At 46.0% G+C, this 24,258-nt stretch overlaps 1 protein-coding gene across 1 annotated transcript in view; it reads right to left on the reverse strand.

Annotated features, from left to right (window-relative positions):
- Nucleotides 1–24,258, reverse strand: part of LOC141051425 (uncharacterized) — a 95,270-nt gene that overhangs the window by 33,883 nt on the left and 37,129 nt on the right. Inside the window, exons 8-14 of the mRNA XM_073548360.1 lie at nt 4,677–4,827; nt 4,402–4,569; nt 4,198–4,318; nt 3,984–4,081; nt 3,469–3,529; nt 715–2,166; nt 89–139 (exon numbers count right to left, since the gene is read on the reverse strand). Of these exons, the coding sequence (XP_073404461.1) occupies nt 89–139; nt 715–2,166; nt 3,469–3,529; nt 3,984–4,081; nt 4,198–4,318; nt 4,402–4,569; nt 4,677–4,827 (2,102 nt within the window). The remainder of the gene's footprint in view (nt 1–88; nt 140–714; nt 2,167–3,468; nt 3,530–3,983; nt 4,082–4,197; nt 4,319–4,401; nt 4,570–4,676; nt 4,828–24,258) is intronic.

Consider the following 24,258-nt stretch of genomic DNA (forward strand, 5'->3'; position numbering starts at 1 on the left):
CGTCCGCTCACATCGCAGGTTAGGCCACGCCCCCTAATGATAACTTTATTTATTGCATAAATTCTGTGATAAATTATTCCTGATCTACTCAAGTAAACCTCAGATATTCCCGAAACAGGAATTTTCTGTTCCACTTCAGCTGTAGATGAGGATTTAGGTGAATATCACACACCAGCCATCACTGAGCTCAAGCTAAACATTGCTGAGTTAGCAGTAATAGTTTTCTACATAGTAGTTACATTACACACTAGGAGGCCTCCCGAGGTAACAAGTCCTACATTAATAACATTAAATGTATTCTCTTTTGTGTGACTTCAGATATCAAAGAAACAATTTTCGGATTTAAACGTGCGCTGCTAGACAAAACGACTCCTTTCCAGATTGTGTACTTGTATACTTTTATTTTCCCAACGCGTTTCGAAGTCTCAAACTTCTTCCTCAGGGGATGACTTCGAAACGCGTTGGGAAAATAAAAGTATACAAGTACACAATCTGGAAAGGAGTCGTTTTGTCTAGCAGCGCACGTTTAAATCCGAAAATTGTTTCTTTGATATCTGATGATCTATGGTCACGGCGGGGCCATTTGGATGTGCAGCAGCTTTGACCTCTATTCCTTTATGCCTCTAACTCTCCTGCTATTGGTGAGTATAATAGCTTGAACTGTATCTCTTTTACCTGGGTAAGACCCTATTGCGCTCTTTCTCTTTTAGTTTTAACCACTTTTGTGTGACTTATGATGTTTAACAAGAACGGATTTACGGTTGAAAGATTTCCCACATTCTGAGCATGAAAATGGCTTCTCCCCTGTGTGCGTTCTCTGATGTTCAAGAAGACTGATTTTATGGTTGAAACATTTTCCACATTCTGAGCACAAAAACGGCTTCTCCCCTGTGTGACTTTTTAAATGCTCCATAAGATTTGATCTGTGACTAAAACATTTCTCACATTCAGGGCATGAAAATGGCTTCTCCCCTGTGTGAATTCTTCGATGTCCAACAAGATCTGACTTCTGGGTAAAACATTTCCCACATTCTGAACAAGAAAATGGCTTCTCCCCTGTGTGAGTTTTTAGATGCTCCATAAGATGTGATTTTTGACTAAAACTTTTTTCACATTCTGAACATGAAAATGGCTTCTCTCCTGTGTGACTTCTCTGATGTCTCCCAAGATGACTTTTAACTCTAAAACATTTGCCACATTCTGAACATGAGTATGGTTTCTCCCCTGTGTGGATTCTCTCATGTGTAACAAGACTTGATTTTTGAGTAAAACATTTTCCACATTCATGACATGGAAATGGTTTTTCTCCTGAGTGAGTGCTCAAATATTCAACAAGAACTGATTTAATGGTAAGGCATTTCCCACAATCAAGACGTGGAAATAGCTTCTCCCGTGAGTCAGTTTTCTGATGCCTCTCAAGATGCTCTTTAACTATAAAACATTTCCCACATTCAGAACATGATAACGGCTTCTCCCCTGTGTGAGTTCTTAGATGTTTTATAAGATTTGACTTTTGAATAAAAGATTTCCCACACTCTGGACATGAAAATGGCTTCGTTCTTGTATGAATTAGTTGATGTTTATTTACATCTGATTTATGAATGAAGCATTTTCCACATTCTGAGCACAAAAACGGCTTTTCTCCTGTGTGAGTTCTCAGATGTTCCATAAGATTTGATCTGTTCCTAAAACATTTCCCACATTTTGAACATAAAAATGGCTTCTCCCCTGTGTGAATTTTCTGATGTCCAACAAGATTTGATTTCTGGGTAAAACATTTTTCACATTCTGAACATGAATACGGCTTTTCCCCTGTGTGAGTTTTTATATGTTCCAAAACATGTGATTTTTGACAAAAACATTTATCAGATTCAGAACATGGATATGGTTTCTCTCCTGTGTGACTTCTCTGATGTGCAACAAAAATTGATTTCCTATTAAAACGCTTCCCACATTCAGAACATGAAAATGGCCTTTCATCCTTGTGAATCCTCTTGTGCATGGTAAGATTCGATTTCTTTTTAAAATGTTTTCCACAATCTGAACATGTCAAACCATTATCAAGTTTATGACCAGTGCTACTTTTGCCAGTCTGTAATTGATTGTCATCATCTTCATTATAGGGAGGTAAGAGTAGATGTCCACGGGAGCTACTCATCCAGTCTTCTGTAAAAAAAAACAAAAAAAAAACAATTCTATTAGAATCATAGAATCGTAGAGTTGGAAGGGACCTCCTGGGCCATCTGGTCCAACCCCCTGCTCAAAGCAGGATTCGCTATTACCGTTGGATGATATTTTATAATATTTATGTGAAAAATCTAAACAAGCAAGAAATATATCAAAATATAATGAACAGATCAGAATAGGACATAGTACATTTACATTATATTTACTGCGAGGATACAAGTCATGTTTGATATTGGTGCTGGACAGAGGCGTAGCTAAGGGTTCAGCTCGGAGAAGGGGGGTTGGTGCGAAACATCTGAGGGTTATTTTTGTAATTATGGGTATGTGGCCCTTTTTAATGTACATGATTTTGTTAATAAAAATAATTTTTTTATATAACTTTGTGGATCGCTTCTTCGTGGTGAGCTCATTTTGTGGCCATCATAGTGTGTTTTCTGATTTATTTTGAAGTGCCATTCTTGTATAATTGGACAAAGTGTTGAACTATTGCATCTTATGGAGCAGCATATGGGGCATAATATATGGAGCATCTTATGGGGCCTGTTCTATGGCGCATCTTAGGGGACAGCATATGGGGCATAATCTATGGAGCATCTTATGGGGTATATTCTATTTACCAGTAGCTGCTGCATTTTCCACCCTAGGCTTATACGCGAGTCAATAAGTTTTCCCAGTTTTTTGTGGCAAAATTGGGGGGGTTGGCTTATACTCGAGAATATACGGTATATTATTTTCTGGTTAGCCAATAAAGGCATCACGCCGAGAATACTTTAGTCATCATTGAGCAGAAAAGTATTCACATTGATTTTTCTGGCTAACACGGTACCACAATGTAATTAGTTACTGTAAATCAAGATACAAATATTAACATTCTGCAACTCTTCTACAAGGTCATTAATAAACATAGAAAACTTTGGAGACACAATACAGCCCGTGAATAACCACCTTCTGTTTTCTATTATTCTCACTTTTTTTTTTAACTTAATTCCACATATTTTCCACCAGATCCATCATTCTGAATCCTTTATTGTTGCATAGTATCTAACACCTTTCATAAAGCATATCTACAATACCAACACTGTCCTTATAGCTGTGCTCAAGTCCTCTGGCTGATATTATCCCGCTAATAAGTGGAACCCCCAATACTGACCCCAAGTTACCCCACTGATCACTGTGACCACATCTAAGGGTGTTCAAGTTAATATTCACCCCCATTGTCCATTAAGAAAAATACAGACAACATACCAATGGAACAAAAATCAAGATTTGAAAGATTCTTACCATTCACCAACTCGGATAAGGTGAAGTCAAGCCCCCTTGTTGTGTCACCATGATCTTCCTGCTAAGATCCCACATTACACATAAGAAAAAAAGACAAACAGCAGATTATCGTATATCAGGTGAAGCCGAAAAACCAATATGACATAAAAGAATGACCCCTTCATGTGGTGATCAGACCGGATCAACAATCCACCAAGAGTCTTACACATCAACGTAAATTTTTCTCTAATTTTCCTGGATGAAATGATCTGGAGTATAGAGCTGTGTTCATAGACGGAATTAGAAGCAGCTGACTGGCATAGTGCAGATATTTCCATCTACACGGCAGACTGTACATTTATCCTCACTGAATATCAATGGCCAAGAGGATTTTCAAACTGGTGGAAATGAAGATCAGCATTTATGAAACCAAAACCATCTGTAGCCGGTACCGACCCCAGATGACCTGGCGCCTACACTCTGGAGGTCAGTAGAAAGCTTAATTACATCAGTCTAGAAACCTCAGCTCTGTCTACCTGATGATCCAGGAGGACATTCTGCTTCTCCTCTGGACGATCCTTTGAATACAGAGGACTGGGACTTCTCTCTGGTGGATTTCTCGGGCTGGATCCATCTATAGGAAATATACAGTGACTGAGTACATCGTCTACAGGTGATGATCAGATGATGGGGAGTCCAGGTGACCTCAGACCCGGCCTCTCCTCTATGATCAGTACGGTCTCCTCTTACCTGGAGATGTGAGGGGCCGGTGATCCTCCATGACGTCCTTGTACAGATCCTTGTGTCCTTCTAAATACTCCCACTCCTCCATGGAGAAATAGACGGTGACGTCCTGACACCTTATAGGAACCTGACACACACAATGATCCGCCATTAGCAGACCCCTCCCCCGGCGTTATTATATAATGTCCCAGCATTCCCGGCAGCGCTCACCTCTCCGCTCAGCAGCTCAGTGATCCTGTGGGTCAGTTCTAGGATCTTCTGCTCATGTATCAGTGAATGAGTTGGAGGCTCGGTGAGGTCACTCGGGGTCCTGCTCCGTCCTCCTGACACACGGGGGGTCATACACTCCCCAGACGACGTCTTCACTACTGTGTGATCCTGTGTATGAGGAGACGTCGATCACTACATCTATTCTAAGGATCTTTCACCTTTCCCGTCATTTCCCTGCTTTATTCCTAGAGATCAGAGTGATGTGAAGCTCTCACCTCTCCAGTGATCCAGTAGATCATCTCCAGGGTGAGGTCTAATATCCGAGCAGCCATGTGGCTTCTGTCCTGCTCCATCTTCAGGGGGTCGTTGATGGAAAAGCTCATCTTGTATAAAGAAAACTTTAGCTGCTCTTCACCCTGAAGGGAACTTGAAAAGAAAGAGGATTGAGAATTAATGGAAGAATATCTTTTGGGATCCTTAGACCTTTCCTCTCCATTTCACACAGTTGACCATTCCCGCCAGACACAGCCCTTCATCCATGGATATCACCGGAGTCGGTCGCCTCCTGGATCTCCTCATTCTTTATCAACTGAACAATTTGTGTCTCCAGTTTAGGACAACTCATATGTCTTTAACCCCTTCACAACCTGTGACGTACATTTACGTCAAAGGTCTTGTCAGCATCTTTCTTCGGACATGACAGCTGATTTAATCAGCCATCATGTAACTTAAATAGCCACTGGTGGAGCGGTGCTCTGTCCATGGCTGTAAACCAGTTAAATCCTGCTGTCAATTACTGACAATGGGAATTAACATGAGTCGGCTGGAAGAGCTTCATTCAGGAGATTGTGATTTCTGCTATACATAGCAGTGCTGAGGCCTCGCTGTGTACAGCACAAGCGATTATACGAGCACAGCCCCAAGTCCCCAAGCAGAACTATTATAGACAGGAAAAGGTAAGAAAAAAGTTTTAAAAAATATGAAAAAATAAAACAAAAAAGTTCAATCCACCTCCTTTTTCCTCATTAACCCCTTTCTGACATATGACGTACTATACCGTCCATGTGCCCTGGGCCTTAATGCCCATGGACGGTATAGTATGTCATACTGTGATTATCACAGCTGACACCTGGCACTATGTGCCAGGTGTCTTGGGGGGTCTAGTTTCCAAAATGGGGTCACTTGTGGGGATTTCCACTGTTTAGGCACATCAGGGGCTCTCCAAACGCGACATGACGCCCGCAGACCATTCCATCAAAGTCTGCAACCCAAACGTCACTACTTCCCTTCCGAGCCCCAACATGTGCCCATACAGTGAGCTGATATTAATAGCCTGGGAAGCTCCATGGGTATTACCTCTTCCCAGGCTATAAACATCGGTCCCCAGCAGTCGGCTTTCCCTCTGCTGGTTACGAAAATTGCACTCATACATGTACAGTAAGCTGCATGCACACTGTACGAACTGTATTTGTCACTGACATGTACAGTGGGGCAAAAAAGTATTTAGTCAGTCAGCAATAGTGCAAGTTCCACCACTTAAAAAGATGAGAGGCGTCTGTAATTTACATCATAGGTCGACCTCAACTATGGGAGACAAACTGAGAAAAAAAAATCCAGAAAATCACATTGTCTGTTTTTTTTTCATTTTATTTGCATATTATGGTGGAAAATAAGTATTTGGTCAGAAACAAAATTTCATCTCAATACTTTGTGATATATCCTTTTTTGGCAATGACAGAGGTCAAACGTTTTCTGTAAGTCTTCACAAGGTTGCCACACACTGTTGTTGGTATGTTGGCCCATTCCTCCATGCAGATCTCCTCTAGAGCAGTGATGTTTTTGGCTTTTCGCTTGGCAAAACGGACTTTCAACTCCCTCCAAAGGTTTTCTATAGGGTTGAGATCTGGAGACTGGCTAGGCCACTCCAGGACCTTGAAATGTTTCTTACGAAGCCACTCCTTCGTTGCCCTGGCGGTGTGCTTTGGATCATTGTCATGTTGAAAGACCCAGCCACGTTTCATCATCAATGCCCTTGCTGATGGAAGGAGGTTTGCACTCAAAATCTCACGATACATGGCCCCATTCATTCTTTCATGTACCCGGATCAGTCGTCCTGGCCCCTTTGCAGAGAAACAGCCCCAAAGCATGATGTTTCCACCACCATGCTTTACAGTAGGTATGGTGTTTGATGGATGCAACTCAGTATTCTTTTTCCTCCAAACACGACAAGTTGTGTTTCTACCAAACAGTTCCAGTTTGGTTTCATCAGACCATAGGACATTCTCCCAAAACACCTCTGGATCATCCAAATGCTCTCTAGCAAACTTCAGACGGGCCCGGACATGTACAGGCTTAAGCAGTGGGACACGTCTGGCACTGCAGGATATGAGTCCATGGTGGCGTAGTGTGTTACTTATGGTAGGCCTTGTTACATTGGTCCCAGCTCTCTGCAGTTCATTCACTAGGTCCCCCCGCGTGGTTCTGGGATTTTTGCTCACCGTTCTTGTGATCATTCTGACCCCACGGGGTGGGATTTTGCGTAGAGCACCAGATCGAGGGAGATTATCAGTGGTCTTGTATGTCTTCCATTTTCTAATTATTGCTCCCACAGTTGATTTCTTCACTCCAAGCTGGTTGGCTATTGCAGATTCAGTCTTCCCAGCCTGGTGCAGGGCTACAATTTTGTTTCTGGTGTCCTTTGACAGCTCTTTGGTCTTCACCATAGTGGAGTTTGGAGTCAGACTGTTTGAGGGTGTGCACAGGTGTCTTTTTATACTGATAACAAGTTTAAACAGGTGCCATTACTACAGGTAATGAGTGGAGGAAAGAGGAGACTCTTAAAGAAGAAGTTACAGGTCTGTGAGAGCCAGAAATCTTGATTGCTTGTTTCTGACCAAATACTTATTTTCCACCATAATATGCAAATAAAATGAAAAAAAAACAGACAATGTGATTTTCTGGATTTTTTTTTCTCAGTTTGTCTCCCATAGTTGAGGTCTACCTATGATGTAAATTACAGACGCCTCTCATCTTTTTAAGTGGTGGAACTTGCACTATTGCTGACTGACTAAATACTTTTTTTTGCCCCACTGTATATACCTATTCTACGTGTATTTACTGTATGTAATCCATCTCTTCTATCCTGTTAGCTTCTGCTGTGATTTTACACTACCACGGCAACAAATTCCTGGCTATTCTTCTATGTAATATATACATATACACACTACCGTGTAAAGTTTAGGGTCACTTAGAAATTTCCTTATTTTTGAAAGAGTTGAGAATCTGGAGCATTACATTTGTTGGTTCCATTAAACTCTCAAAATGGCCAGAAAAAAAGAACTTTCATGCGAAACTCGACAGTCTACTCTTGTTCTTAGAAATGAAGGCTATTCCATGTGAGAAATTGCCAAGAAACTGAAGATTTCCTACAACGGTGTGTACTACTCCCTTCAGAGGAGAGCACAAACAGGCTCTAACCAGAGTAGAAAGAGAAGTGGGAGGCCCCGCTGCACAACTGAGCAACAAGACAAGTACATTAGAGTCTGTAGTTTGAGAAATCGACGCCTCACAGGTCCTCAACTGGCAGCTTCATTAAATAGTACACACAAACGCCAGTGTCATAGTCTACAGTGAAGAGGCGACTCCGGGATGCTGGCCTTCAGGGCAGAGTGGCAAAGAAAAAGCCATCTGAGACTGGCTAATAAAAGGAAATGATTAATATGGGCAAAAGAACAGACATTGGACAGAGGAAGATTGGAAAAAAGTGTTATGGACAGACGAATCCAAGTTTGAGGTGTTTGGATCACACAGAAGAACATTTGTGAGACACAGAACAACTGAAAAGATGCTGGAAGAGTGCCTGATGCCATCTGTCAAGCATGGTGGAGGTAATGTGATGGTCTGGGGTTGCTTTGGTGCTGGTAAAGTGGGAGATTTGTACAAGGTAAATGGGATTTTGAATAAGGAAGGCTATCACTCCATTTTTGCATCGCCATGCCATACCCTGTGGACAGCGCTTGATTGGAGCCAATTTCATCCTACAACAGGACAATAACCCAAAAGCACACCTCCAAATTATGCAGGAGCTATTTAGGGAAGAAGCCGGCAGCTGGAATTCTATCTGTAATGGAGTGGCCAGCGCAGTCACCAGATCTCAACCCCATTGAGCTGTAGTGGGAGCAGCTTGACAGTATGGTGCGCAAAAAGTGCCACCAAGCCAAACCGACTTGTGGGAGGGGTTTCTGGAAGCATGGGGTGAAATGTCTCCATATCACCGCAGCAAATTAACTGCTAGAATGCCAAAGGTCTGCAATGCTGGAATTGCTGCAATGGAGCATTCTGTGCCGAAAGCAAAGTCTGAAGGAGAAAATTACTATTTCAAATAATCTTTTTTTCGAACCTTGTCAATGTCTGGACGAGATTTTACATTCATTTGGCAACTCATTGGATTAATAAAAGTATGAGTTCATGGAAAACACAAAATTGTCTGGGTGACCCCAAACTTTGGAACGGTAGTGTATGTGAGCGTGTCACTGACATCTATCTCTTCTATTGTAACCTGTGTGATTTTATGGACCCGCACATGAATTGCTGACTTTTCACATGCGATCGGTGTGTAAAGTTCAGACAGCGCGGGCATGGTGCGAGTGCTGAGTGATTTTTTTCTCCATTGACTTCTATTGCGGGATGGGATCAGATTTCTGATTACAATCACATCATGCTGCGACTTTTTTCCAGTCCGATCGTGATCCAATCCAAGCTGGAAAAATAGACGCAGATGGGCACACAATGATAGAATAACTTTGGTCCGAATTCAATCCAATTTTTTATCGGATTGCGCATTCATCCGATTTCATTGCCCTAACCGTCATACACCGCCCATTACACAGGAGCCCCCGGGGGATCGGCCGCTTCTTCCCGTCCTCTCCGGACTGTGAGCGGACAGGAGGGCGAGGAAAAAACACAAATATACCGGAGCTGCGGTCACTGCGTCTTCTCCGAGCTCCGGGAGAGGTTTTCTGTGATGTTTCCTGGGGTTGTGATGAGATTTGTCGCCTCCATTCTCCTCAGTCCTGGAGCAGCATTTCCTGATCCTTGCAAAGTACAACTCCCATGGAAGAGGCAGGATTAGGCTGCAGATTTCCTGTCCCTGCAGTGAGCGCGGCCATCTTGTTGGTGGGAGTCTCCTAGTTCCCAGGCCTCCTCGCAGTATTACACATGGCGGCAGCAGGCGGCTGCTCCTCCTGAGCTCAGGGGCAGAGTAGATGGGGGATTAGTGGCAGGCGCCATCGTTCTGACGGCTCGCGCAATATACCGCTATCCCAGGAGCGGAGTCACACATTACACTGCTGCTCCCATAGAAGTTGTTATGGTAAATATTTATACTTCGCTTTATTATTTTGGACAATTAAATCTCCCTATATATCTCTGATAATTCTGTATTTTAGTATTAGCTTTATAAGTGTTATTCGTAAAAGCAATAACACAAGGCGTTCTCTCCGATATAGAGATGTCTGTGTGTTAAACATTTCTTGGTCTCTGAAAGTCGAGTAATCTGCATAGAACTGGTTTGAATTTTGTTTTTCCCAAATTAAATAACTTCTGTCTTAGGTAATGTAAGAAGCCATTCCCACGGTCTTACCTCTGTGTCTGAGATCAGACACCGGCTGTGTTATTTTCTTGCCTCCGATGCACCGTATTTATTTTATTTCATTTTAATTTGACCCGACAATGGCAGATCTGGAGATAGTTTATATCTCAGCTGAAATTAGCTCTCATTGGAAGGGGCGACCTCAATGTTACATGGTGCCAAAAACCAGGATGGGTAACTGGGCCTCTCTGGGACCCGACTACACGGACCTTTCCATAAATCACTGAAAATAAAAACCCGCAGTGAGTAGTGCTTGATGTTGCAAAGTGCTTTCTGGTGGTCCAAGACGGGTACGTAGTGGTCCTACAAGACCATTCTTATCAAACCTCTGCCACTGTTTGGATTTTGAGTGTATGATTGAACTTATAGCGTTATAAGATCACTAGATCGAGGAGGGCGGTAATGTCACGATGGCGGCAGGCTTTGCAGCGTTGAGAATCTCTCCCCATGTGCTCATCCACCTAGCCACTCTCTCTTTCCCCATGTGCTGACTTCTCCCGTCTGTGCTCTCTTCTTCGACCTGTCTACCCCATGTTCTCTCCCCCTTGTCTGCTGTCTCTCTCCTCATGTGCTGTGCTCTCCCCTCATGTGCTGTCCCGTTTGAGCTGTCTCCCCCTGTGCTCTCCCCCTTGTCTGCTGTCTCTCTCCTTCCTGTGCTGTGTTCTCCCCTCATGTGCTGTCTCCCCCTGTGCTCTCCCCCTTGTCTGCTGTCTCTCTCCTTCCTGTGCTGTGTTCTCCCCTCATGTGCTGTCTCCCCCTGTGTTCTCCCCCTTGTCTGCTGTCTCTCTCCTTCCTGTGCTGTGTTCTCCCCTCATGTGCTGTCTTCCCCTGTGTTCTCCCCCTTGTCTGCTGTCTCTCTCCTTCCTGTGCTGTGTTCTCCCCTCATGTGCTGTCCCGTTTGAGCTGTCTCCCCCCTGTGCTCTGTCTCTCTCACCCCTGTGTCTGACCGTGTACAGAACATACCACAGCTCCTGGGCAGGGGAGGAAGCAAAATACAATACTGACATTACAGCAGGAGATCACAGAGGATACATTTTGTGAGGTAAAATATTGTTTAAAAACAGTCAGTGAAATATTTTACCTCACAAAATGAATCTCCTGTGACGCCCTGCTGTAATGTCAGTATTGTCTTTTGCTTCCTCCCCTGCCCAGGAGATGTGATATGCTCTGTACACGGTCAGACACAGACAATTTTTAAAATGAACTTTGGGGAAAAACCCCTTTACTGTGAATGGCTTCTTCAGCCTGTAGACACGCCGCGCATCTGCCACCGGGATCAGCTGGATGATTCACTGCGCCTGCACAGAATTCACGCAGGCGCAGTGCGGTGGTACCACGCAAGAGGCTGCATGAGTGTGTGAGTATGAGTGTGACTGTGAGAATGTGAATGTGTGAGTGCGTGTGAGTGGTACATTCGGCGTATAGATTCTGTGTGTGGTGCGACGGTGTTCCGCTGGTGATACCGCGCAATACGTTGGTACCAGCAGCAGTTTCCATAATGAGACACCCATCACTTCGGTGTCCCAATATAGCAGTCAGTGAACTTCCTCCGCTTGGAATTCTGGGATACGGTGACATCTGGACAGAACAGGAAATGAAAACATCACAAGGCAATTATATACATAGATACTAGCTGAAGAACCCGGCGTTGCCCGGGAATAGTATCTATCAGTGTAGAGGGGATAACCTTTATCCAGCAGTGGGTGCACCAAATACCACTCAATTTTCCCACTCACTCCCAGGACAGGAAAACACTCAGGGGGTTCAATACTGGTGTCCTTTCATTCGTAAACTCTAAACTTGTGGGTGTACCCTGAGGTACTCTCACAGAGTTTGTATAGTTTAATTCCGTACCTGGCCCTCTTGCTGGGCAGGTACTGACGGAATTTGAGCCTTCCCTTAATATGAACTAAGGACTCATCCATGCAGATGTCCCTTTGGGACACATACACTTCAGCAAACTTTTTGTTGAAGTGTTCGATGACCGGCCGAACTTTGACCAGACGGTCAAAGTTGGGGTCATCCTGTGTGGCACATTGTGCATTAGTGGTATAATGCAGGAATTTGTGGATGGCCTCAAAATGGTTCTGGGTCATGACCATTCGGAACACTGGAGTGTTATATAAAATATCAACACTCCAATTTTGCCGAAGCTCGGGCTTCTTCAGGATCCCCATGTGAAGGACCAGGCCCCAAAACTGCATCATTTCAACTGCGTCTCCAAGAGACCAGTTAGAAAATGATGAACGGGGGTTTTGTTCCAAAAATTGATGAGCGTACAAATTAGTTTGCTCCACCATGAGGTTAATAAAATCCTCATGGAAAAAGACTTTGAATAAGTCTATTTCTGTGAGGCCGGTGGTGTCAAACTTGATTCATGATTCTACCACAAAATCAGTAATCAGTGGCTCGTAATTTTCGGGGGTGAGGTCCATAATGGGTCTGCAGCGGGGTGCGCTGGTTCATCTTCGGGAATGGTGGGTGCTGCCTCATTTTCTGTCCTGGGACGTCTGCGTGGCTGTTCCGCAGGACCCAAGAAGGAAGATGAGGATGAAGAACTGGAAAAGTATAGAAAAGTGGGATCCTCTTCCTCGCTATCAGTGTCGGAGGGAAGGAAAGAAAATGCCTCCTCCAATGAATAGCGCTGTTGGGACGAACGTGACAGGCGGGACATTTTTTTTGAGTATGATGCTTGGGTGTATTTTATTGATAACTATGTGTATGTGTGTGGGGGGGATAGTGATTGGTGCAAACTATTCTGAAAAGAAAAAGCTAAAAGAAAAAAACCAAGTAGGGAGAAAAAAATGCCTGTGAAAAGAAAAGTCAAAAACAGCAGGCACGTGCTCTGATAAGTGAACTGCATCACTTATCAAAGTTCGGCGGCTGCTGGATGTGCGCAAGGGGGTGGTGAAAATAAAAGTGGTTAAAATAGCAGGCCCTAGCTCTGATAAGTGAACTGTGTCACTTACCAAAGTTTGGCTGCTGCGGGGCGTGCGTACGGAGTCAGAGCGAAGGGGGCTGAAAAAAAATGGAGCACAGCTGCGCAAAGGGGGTTGGAGGGGGGTAAGCGGTAAGCAGAGGGGGAAGGGGGGATGAAGAGAGATCGGGCAGGGATCAGGGATCAACACGTACGTAGTCAGGTGGCGCAAAGGGGGGTGAAAAAATGAAACGGCAGGCACAAGCTCTGATAAGTGAACTGTGTCACTTATCAAAGTTTGGCGGCTGCGGATTGTGTGTATGGAGTTGGCATAAAGGGGGCTGAAAAAAAAGCGAGCATAAATGTTGATCGGTGAACTGCGTCACCAATCGACGCTCGGCGGCTGCTAAATGTGCACATGGAGGCGGCACAAAGGGGGGTGGAGGGGGTAAAAAGAGGGGGAGGGGGAGATTGGGGGGATGAAGAGAGAACGGGCAGGGATCAGGGATCAACACTTATGGTTGTAGTCTCTATACTTTTTTCTTTCTTCTGTCTTCTTTGTTCAGCAGGCCCAGCACAGGAGAAGCTCTGGCAGTGTGACCACTCTGCAGGAATCCTCAGCTAGTGTGGGGACCCCTGCAGTGTGGTCGCACAGGTCAGAGACAGGTGACAGACAGGTCACAGAGTGGTGCTATTGTAGTGATGGACACACTCAAGCAGATATTTTGGGTCAATTGTCAGTATTTCAGGTGTATGAGAAATTATCGTATAATCCTAATCAGAGGTTCTGAGTGGGATTATTGATCAAAAACTGGCTGATCATTTAGTGGTTGAATATCCCATTGTTCCAATCCTGTACACCCTTCCAAAGATTCATAAAGATCTTTATAACCCACCCGGACGCCCGATTGTTTCGGGTAGAGGTTCCTTGTTCCTCAGGGTGGCAATTTTTTTTGATCGGCTGTTATATCAATTTGCGATGGCATCTCCGTCATATACTAAGGATACTTGTGACTTTATTAGATCTTTGGAGGGTGTACTGGTTGGTGAATCAATTTTTTTGGTGTAGTTCGATGTTGGGTCCTTGTACACCTCGATCGAACATAAAAGAGGTCTCTCTGCCGTTGATGTAACACTGGCCGGTTCGGACATTGCGACGGAATGTACACGGTTCGCCTTGGTGCTGTTGGAGTTCATCTTGAGGAGGAATTATTTTCTCTTCGGTGATGCTTACTACCTCCACCGCCGCCGGATAGCAATGGGGTCCAATGTGGCCCCTACGTATGCTAACATCTATATGGCTGTCCTGGAAGGCGAACATGAGTACAAGTCACCTTTTTGGCGCTTTGTGAGGAACTGGCGGTGCTACATAGATGATTTTTTTTGTGTGGGATGGGAGCAAGGAAGATTTGATGGCTTTCCATTAATCGCCGAATGGGGTTTTTCATGAATTTAAGTTTACTATGGATTGCTCACTTGGGAAGATGCAATTTTTGGATACGTTGGTTTATAAGGATAGTGGTAAACTGCAAACAGATTTATTTGTGAAAGTAACGGATAGAAACAATATGCGGCATTTCTCCAGTGAACATCCTAGAAATATGGTTCATTCACTGCCATGGAGTCAATTATTGAGAGTAAGGAGAATTGTCTCCAGTGAAACACATGTGAATCAAAGATTGGATGAAATGTGTGAAAAATTTCTGGCTAGGGGTTATCCTACAGAGAATTTAATTGAATTTTAACAGCGGACTTTAGATACTACAAGAAATGAGCTTTTAGTTTTCAGGATACGGGGTGAGGTTAACAGGAGGATACCTCTTGTAATGACCTATAATAACTTCAGTAGGAGAATTACGGGGATTATTGAGAGACATTGGCCGTTACTGAGTAAAGGTCACACGAATGTTATTATTATTATTATTTATTATTATAGCGCCATATATTCCATGGCGCTTTACATGTGAGGAGGGGTATACATAATACATACAAGTACAGTAATCTTAAACAGTACAAGTCACGACTGGTACAGGAGGAGAGAGGACCCTGCCTGCGAGGGCTCACAATCTACAGCGGGATGGGTGAGGATACAGTAGGCGAGGGTAGAGCTGGTCGTGCAGTGGTTTGGTCGATCGGTGGTTACTGCAGGTTGTAGGCTTGTCGGAAGAGGTAGGTCTTCAGGTTCTTTTTGAAGGTTTCCATGGTAGGTGAGAGTCTGATATGTTGTGGTAGAGAGTTCCAGAGTAGGGGGGATGCGCGGGAGAAATCTTGTATGCGATTGTGGGAAGAGGAGATAAGAGGGGAGTAGAGAAGGAGATCTTGTGAGGATCGGAGGTTTCGTGCAGGTAAGTACCAGGAGACTAGGTCACAGATGTACGGAGGACTTAGGTTGTGGATGGCTTTGTATGTCATGGTTAGGGTTTTGAACTGGAGTCTTTGGGTAATGTGGAGCCAGTGCAGGGATTGACAGAGGGGAGAGGATGGGGAATAGCGGGGGGACAGGTGGATTAGTCGGGCAGCAGAGTTAAGAATAGATTGGAGGGGTGCGAGAGTGTTAGAAGGGAGGCCACAGAGCAGGAGGTTGCAGTAGTCAAGGCGGGAGATGATGGATGTTGAAGAATTCAAGTTACCACCATTATTTTCCTTTAGGAGAGGTCGAAATTTAAAAGATGAGTTAGTTAAATCAGATATTGGAAGTTTAAAGAGAGATATACAATTGACCCCGAGTCGCCCTAGTCTGGGGAATTTCCCCTGTCTCGGGTGTGCCTGTTGTGGTAATGTGCTTAAAGGGAATCATTTTTTTCATCCTCAGTCCGGGAAACGATATACTATTCATAAACATTATACCTCTATGAGTAGTTATGTTGTTTATATTGTTTGCTGTCCATGTGATCTCTGCTATGTGGGGGAGACCACTATGGAAATAAGAGCATGATAAGGACTGGGTTTGATTGATCTCCCTATACCAAAACATTTCAAAGAGAAAGGTCATTTGGTGAATCAATTACTATTCATAGTGATGGATGATGTTCCCATGATGAGACGAGGGGGCGAGTATCTGAATACGGAAGCCCTTGTTTTCCCTCGGATGTCTGAAACAATCATGTGATAAGAAGGAAATATGAATGCTATATCTGCTCTGTTGTCACATGGATATCTTAACCTGTTCATGTTCATTATTTTTTTTTGTAGTGACCTAGTCCAGAGTGTGTCTGTCCCATTAATACTGAATGGTGAGTGGCTTCTGTACACTACTGCTCACTCTCTATCTGGCCCTCTACATTATTTGTGAGCTGTAATTCTCCATTTCTAGTCACCTCTATTTTAGATGCAATGCATTTCTCGTTTGCTGTGTTCTGTCGCCATCTAATGGTGAAAGTGTACAATGACTCAATTATTGTTTTGTAAGGATCTGAGATGTGAATTCGGTCTCCTATTGGCCAGCTCCTAGTCACATGGTCAATAGGAGGAGCTGTTTTCCAGGCAAGTCTGGAATGTTTTTTAGTCTGAGGGATGCCATCAGGGAGAGCAGAACACACGTGGAGATATCCTGCAGGCGTAAAAGTCTGAGTTCCCTCTAACCTGTACAGAAATCATTCTAAAGTCTTTCTAACAAGATTCACCAGTTTCTACATTCACCTATAAGTATTTGTGCACGTGGCGTGACACACTGTGGAGCTAACCCCAAGTACAGGTCTGTAACCTCTAATTGCTGCGTCTACCTCCTTCTGTAAAATACCAAAAGACACTGTCCAGTGCTCTTAAAGCTGCAGACCCCGATCACATCTCAGCATCTAAGTGTGAACTGTAACTGCTGTGTAATACCCATGAGGGACTGCTCCTTATTTGTTCCAAATTATAATTCCCGTTCCTGCTAAAGTAAAAGCAACTGTTGTCCCCGAGACCGGTGTGTGTCATAATTCCTTCGGCTGCGGACACCGTGTGCCAGTGGCGTATCTAGGGGGGGGCAGCCGGGGCAGTTGCCCCGGGCGCAGCCAGCAGGGGGGCGCAGTCGGGCCGCCTAATGCAGCGGTCCGCAGTGTCCTCCCTGGCGGCTGCGTTCTGCCGCCCCCCCGGCCTGGGAGTCGGTGGTTCTCTTTGTCAGCTGTCAAGCTGACAGCCGGCGCAGAGAAGGAGCGCGTGCCGGCTCCCAGGGAGCAACTGTACTGGCGTCTATACAGACGCCAGTACAAATGAAGCTCTGACCGCCGGGCCAGAGCGACGTCAGCAGCGTGATCAGGTCATGTGATCACGCTGCTGACGTCACTCCCCGGCGCCCAAAGCAAACGCCGGTGGTAAGTGTGCTCCTCTGTGGAGCTGAAGAACCACCGAAGATGGGAGATGAGGGGGAGTTAATGAGTGGAGATGGGGGGGATTTTTTAGAGGGGATGGAGGTTAAAGTGTGGGGGTATTTAGGGTGGGGATGGGGGTTAATGAGTGGGGATGCCATGGGGTTAAAGTGTGGGGGGATTTGGAGTGGAGATGGGGGTTATTTAATGTGATGGGAGTTAATGAGTGGGGATTGGGTTAATGTGTGCGGGGGTTAATGGATGGGGGTTAATGTGTGGGGGCGTTAATGAGTGGGGATGGGGGTTAATAAGTGGGGATGGGGGTTAATGAGTGGGGATGGGGGTTAATGTGTGTGGGGGTTAATGAGTGGGGATGCCATGGGGTTAATGTGTGGGGGGATTTGGAGTGGAGATGGGGGTTATTTAATGTGATGGGGGTTAATGAGTGGGGATTGGGTTAATGTGTGCGGGGGTTAATGAATGGGGATGGGGGTTAATGTGTGGGGGCGTTAATGAGTGGGGATGGGGGTTAATGAGTGGGGATGGGGGTTAATGTGTGTGGGGGTTAATGGATGGGGGTTAATGTGTGGGGGTATTTGGAGTGGAGATGGTTATTTAATGTGTGGGGGGATTTGGAGTGGTGATGGGGTTAATGAGTGGGGATGGGGGTTAATGTGTGGGGGCGTTAATGAGTGGGGTTGGGGTTAATGTGTGGGGGTATTTGGAGTGGGGGTTAATGAGTGGGGATTGGGTTAATGCGTGGGGGGATTTGGAGTGGGGATGGGAGGTTATTTAATGTGTTCGGTGATTTGGAGTGGGGATGGGGGGTTATTTAATGTGTGGGGGGGATTGGGGGTGGGGGGATTTAATGTGTGGGGAGATTTGAGGACACAAAATAAAGAGTATGTATGAGGAAACAGTATGGGGGATTGGTGCAGACAGTATGGGGAGCGAATGGGTTAATGTAAGTGGACACAGTATGGGGAGTCAGGGGTATGTGTGAGCAGACAGTATAGAGAGTGAGGGGGTAAATATATGAGGAGACAGTATGGTGAACAGGTGGGATGCTAGAGGGGAATAGTGTGATTCCACAGTATATTGCAGATATTTTTATTTAGGAGCATTATAATGACACTTCTATCTTTAAGGGCACGGTGGAGCACGGTGGCTCCTGAGTCCTGGGTTCGAATCCCACCAAGGACAACATCTGCAAGGAGTTTGTATGTTCTCCCCGTGTTTGCGTGGGTTTCCTCCGGGTACTCCAGTTTCCTCCCACACTCCAAAGACATACTGATAGGGAATATAGATTGTGAGCCCCACCGGGGACAGTGATGAAAATGTGTGCAAATTGTAAAGCGCTGCGGAATATGTTAGCGCTATATAAAAATAAAGATTATTATTATTATTATTATTATTATCGTGTGGAGATTTGCTGCAGGAGACCGGAGAAGATGGAAGTCTGCAGAGACGAGATGTGGATGAGAAAACTCATCATGGGGTCTAGAAGAAAAGGTGACTGACTGCAGAGACGACGTCATCTATAAGGTACCTGGATGTAAATGTTATTTGTGATACTGACTTATTCTCATGTTTTTATTTGTTAGGAACATTAAAGGGGTTGTCCAGGTTTGTGCTGAGTCTACAGACATTCTATGTGACTGCAGACTTCTGAATTCTCACAGTGCTCACTGATCGCTGTCAGGATTCTCTTGTGCCGGTAATTTACATACATACGGTCACATGCTGACTAGACATGTGTGGCTTCACTCAATGAAAATGAACGGAGCGAGGCCGGGCACGTCTAGTCGGAATGTGGCCAGAAGTATATAAATCACATACTTGTGCTGACATGACTGTACATCGGCAAGGGAGAATCCTAAATGTTTGCAGTGCATTCGTTGTGAGAATTCAGAAGCTGCAATGTCAGGATTCAGCTCTGCAGGTTCCAGTGTCATCACACGGACACTTCACTCATATGCGATTTTCATAGTTAAGGTCTTGTGACATCGAGCTTCTCTTCCTGCTTCTCTCAGTTTTTTACTGAACATTGAGAGCATTAGGAAGAGCGGCTCGTGGGTACATGGCTAAGTGTGCAAGTCGCATATGTACTTGGCGGGGGGGGGGGCGCCGAACCGAATTCTTGCCCCGGGCGCCAGAAAGCCTAGATACGCCTCTGCCGTGTGCGGGTCGATAGCAGTGAACCTTCAGCCTGGTCATTACACTACTACACCCAATGTCAGAAAGGGGTTAAAGTATGGAAGCAAAGCAGGCTAAATGTTAAAATTAGGTTATTTCAACTTGTAAATGGTCTCTCCAGAGAGGAAGAGAACTAGAACGCTAGTGCCACATATTGCAAGTAGCAATCCTAAAAGTCAATGTCACATGACTTATTTCAACTTGAATCAAAAATGCCTAAATGCTGCCAACTTTTCCTGCTGGTTGTGCACAGCACTACAATTCCCAGCAAGTCACACAGAATCTGGCTGCAGCACTGGTTACATCCTAACTCTAGTTACAGTGAAGTGATAGTAATGATCATTGATGTCGTATTGCATGTAACGGGTTTAGAGGTGTCCACGACTTTAGCGCTGATAGCCTTAGGCCGCGATCACACACACGAGAAACTTGGACGAGTCTCGCATCTTAATACCCGGCACTGCCGCCGGCACTCAGATCGGAGCATGCGGCTGCATAGAAATACATGCAGCTGAACGCTTCGCTCCCGAGTATCAGTGGCAGCAGGGTTGGACTGGCCCACCAGAGAACTGGAGAATCCTCCGGTGGGCCCTGGCTTCTTCTTTAGGAGAGTTCACAGTGCAAACCTTGCAGCTGCCATGGGACTCTTGGGTGGAGGAGAAAGGTGGGCCCTCAGAATCAAATCCTCTGGTGGGCCCAATGTTCTTCAGTCTGACACTGAGTGGCAGTGCCGGGTATTAAGATGCGAGACTTGTCCGAGTTTCTTGCGTGTGTGATCCCGGCCTTAGGATCAATGTCTGTTCTGTGGTGATGCGGCGATCAGATGTTCTGTTTTGGCGGTGCCCAGAACTGACCAGTTACAGAGCTTCTCTGTCTACTGCATAATGACCGTGGCCAGGAAGAACACATCCGCCTTCTATTCACATCAATAGGAGATAGCCGATATGCAATACCCCATCGTTCACATAGAAAAAAAAAATTAGTGCCAGAATTATGGGGTTTTGGTCACAATGCAACAAAAAAAGTACATTAAGAAGCAATCAAAGCATCATCACTGGAGCCTCTGATGGTGAGGTCAGGCTTGTGCGGCAGGTAGCTGTCGGGTGCCACTCCAGGGTGGTGTCTGGCTGTGGCTGCTGATCCCACTCGGGGACAAGTCACTTGGACAGGTGTGACTAACAGGCAGGCTGAGACACTGGGTAAGCAGGCACGGATGAGACACTGGGCAAGCAGGCACGGCTTGGTACACTGGGCAAGCAGGCACGGCTTGGAGACACAGGGCAAGCAGGCACGGCTTGGAGACACAGGGCAAGCAGGCACGGCTTGGAGACACAGGGCAAGCAGGTGTGGTGTATGAAGGAACAGGTTGGGACCTGTTCACACAGGAGGTGCAGGTATGGATACAGGCAGGAAGGAGTGGAATATGTTGGAACAGGTTAGGAACTGAGCCGCAGGAGTGCGGAGTAGGTGGAGCCGCAGGAGTGCGGAGTAAGCAGAGCCGCAGGAGTGCAGAGTAGGCAGAGCTGCAAGGGAGCCGGGCAGGCAGAGCGGCAAGGGAGCCGAGCAGGCAGAGCGGCAAGGGAGCCAGGCAGGCAGAGTGGCAAGGGAGCCGGGCAGGCAGAGCAGCAAGGGAACTGGGCAGGCAGAGCGGCTAGGGAGCCGAGCAGGCAGAGCGGCTAGGGAGCCGAGCGGCTAGGGAGCCGAGCAGGCAGAGCGGCTAGGGAGCCGAGTAGGCAGAGCTGCTAGGGAGACGAGTAGGCAGAGCTGCTAGGGAGCCGAGTAGGCAGAGCTGCAAGGGTGCAGATGCACAGACAGAGCTGCAAGGGTGCAGGTGTACAGACAAGGAGGACGCAAGGAAAGACACAGCAGGGAAGGAAGCCACAGACAAGGAGAAAGGGAGACTAAGGTAGGACAGAGTACAGACAAGGTACTGGGACCAAGACTCAACGGCCAGGATATTCAGCCTCCTGGAAGGCAGACAAGGTACAAAGCAAAATAAGAAGTATTCCTCCAGAGAAGGAGGAAATACAGAGGACAGGGCTTGGCTTCCTCAGCAGCAAGATACTGAGTATAGACATTGCACAGGCCATGTTTCAGTGGGTGTGGCGGAACTAAATAGTCAAGGGCTCTAGGTGATTGGTCAGGGACAGATTAGACCGGTGCACCCTGACTGCATAAGAACCAGAGAGTTCTGGCGCCGCCCCCCCTATACACACACATAGCCAGAAAACATAAAGAGCAGAGGCACAGAGCACAGGACTGGCAATAGACAGAATTCACAGCATGACCCGGAGCAGTGAGTAAGTTGATATGCGGGGAATTGGAGGCCATGCAGTGACGCCAGCAGGGTTGTTACAATGTTCCATGATTGCCCACTTAAGGGGTTATAGAGGCCGTGTGTGTGAGTTAGTGCTGCTGACTTCTTATACTATTATTTTACATATACCTGGATTTGTAGTGGTGTTCTATCCCATTACCTTACAGTCAATTCCAGTCCAATTCTAGTCTAATTCAAAGTAATGTACTTAGAAACTTGTACTTTGAAAGATGTGTGGATCAGACTAGTCTGGATCAGACTATGGCTATGAATATATCTGGAGCAAGGGGCAAACAGGTGTGAGTACCCTGCACAGATTCTAGACACCCTGTGCCAGATGCAGTAAAGCAACCAAAGAACATAACAGAGCTTCCTCCATGTTTCACAGTAGGGACAGTGTTCTTTTCTTGATATGCTTCATTTTTCCATCTGTGAACATGGAGCTGATGTGCCTTGCCACAAAGTTCCATTTTTGTCTCATCTATCCATAGGACATTCTCCCAGAAGCTTTATGGCTTGTCAACATGTAGTTTGGCCAAATTCCAGTCTGGCTTTTTTAAGATTTTTTTTCAACAATGGTGTCCTCCTTGGTTGTCACCCATGAACTTTGGCTCATAGAATGACGGATGGTGCGATCTGACACGGATGTTCCTTAAGCTTGAAGTTCACCTTTAATCTGTTTAGAAGTTTTTCTGGGCTCTTTTGTTACCATTCGTATTATCCGTCTCTTTGATTTGTCATCAGTTTTCCTCCTGTGGCCACTTCCAGGGAGGTCGGCTACAGTCCCATGGTGCTTACATTTCTGAATAATATGTGCAGCTGTAGTCACAGGAACATCCAGCTGCTTGGAAATTGTCTTATAACTTTTACCTGTAACATGTTTGTCTATAATTTTCTTTCTAATCTCCTGAGACAACTCTTTCCTTCGCTTCCTCTGGTCCATGTTGAGTGTGATACACACCATGTCACCAAACAGCACAGTGAGCATCTGTATCCTGTATATAGGCCACTCGCTGATTGTAGACACCTGTGATGCTAATTGTCACATCACCTGTCTCGTCGCTCCCACCTGGGGGCGGGGCCTCGGGCCCGACGTCACCTCTTCCGGTGCCGCGGCCTCTCCGGGGGTCCCGTCGGGTGCGCATGCGCACTTCTCGTACTTAGTTCCATGTCTGCACAAGGTTCTTTGCGCGTACGCGCGCTCTCCTCTGCTCTTCCTCTGGTCATGTCCTCTCTATGGTATTGGAGGACCTGGGCCGGAAGTCCTAGTGCTCAAGTGCTATATCAGGCTACCTCTTCCTATGGGAGGTGCCTGATTATTGTGGTTCCTGGCTTGGTCTGCCTTATCCTTGCCTGGCTGTGCGCTGTGTTCGGGTCCTCTGCCTTATGCTCTGTCGTGCCTCCTGGCACATGCTACGTTCCTGTCATCTGCTTGGTGCTCTGTTCCTATACTGGTCCTAGTGCTCTGCTCCTGCACTGTGTTCAATCGTGCCTCTGGGCAAATGCTTTGCTCTATGCTCTGTTGTCCCTCCTGGCACACCTCCTGCCTAGCCTTGCGCTCTGGTGCGCTTCTCTGCGCACGCTCTATCTAACTCTGTACTCTGGCGTGCTCCTTAGCATGCGCCCTGCTTTGCTCGCTCCCGGGTGTGCTTGTCTGTGCACGCCATACGTGCTCTCATGGGCCCGCCTTACACTATCCTGTATCTAGCGCACTCCCGTGTACTCGTCCTGTACCCGGCGTGTCCCTGTGTCCACGCTTTGCACGTTCCTGCAGACACACTCACTCGTGTCTCCTGTGAGCCGGCCGCCTGGTGCCAGCAGTCGCGGTGCCTCACCCCCTTGGGTTTGCCCCTGACACTCCCTGTATAGGGGGTGGTCCTCACTAGGTCAGCTCGCCCTGGGAGGGTTGGTGCCACGACCCAGAGGGTCCACTCCAGGAGTCGTCACACTAATTACTGGATACACCGTGATATAACATGTCCCTTTTGCCACATTATTTTCAGGGGGACCATTATTTCTGTCCAGGCCTATTTCATGTGTTATTTTTTTAAAAATTCCGTGGAATCATGGCTGAAAAGCAATGTCTGACTTTCATTTATTAATTTTCATAGATTTTTGATTTATTCTTACTTTTGTCAGATTAAAGTTATTTCTGTGACCATTGTGGGTTTTTCTGACAGTAAACGAGGGGCGCCAACAATTTTGACCACGTGTGTACCTGGATCTGTCCGCAGTAGTTGTCCACCTCAGATTTATATTACTTTCCCACTGTAGAGCAGCAGGAACTACAGGAATTAATGAGAGGCAGAAATCCTCCTGTTATTAACCTGAGATGGCTGCCGGTGCCGGACCTCGGCGCCTCTGCTCATCCTGCAGCTGCCGGACATCCACCACTGCCCGGTCTCTGTGACTGCAGATTGTGATAGCACAGATCATGTGTGCACTCACTACACTACACGGAAAATCACAGGAAATGTAGGAGTACACT

The sequence above is a fragment of the Dendrobates tinctorius genome, unplaced genomic scaffold (genome assembly GCF_039654945.1).
Source record: "Dendrobates tinctorius isolate UK_male_01 unplaced genomic scaffold, ASM3965494v1 ptg000157l, whole genome shotgun sequence".
In the NCBI taxonomy this organism is placed as follows: Eukaryota; Metazoa; Chordata; class Amphibia; order Anura; family Dendrobatidae; genus Dendrobates; species Dendrobates tinctorius.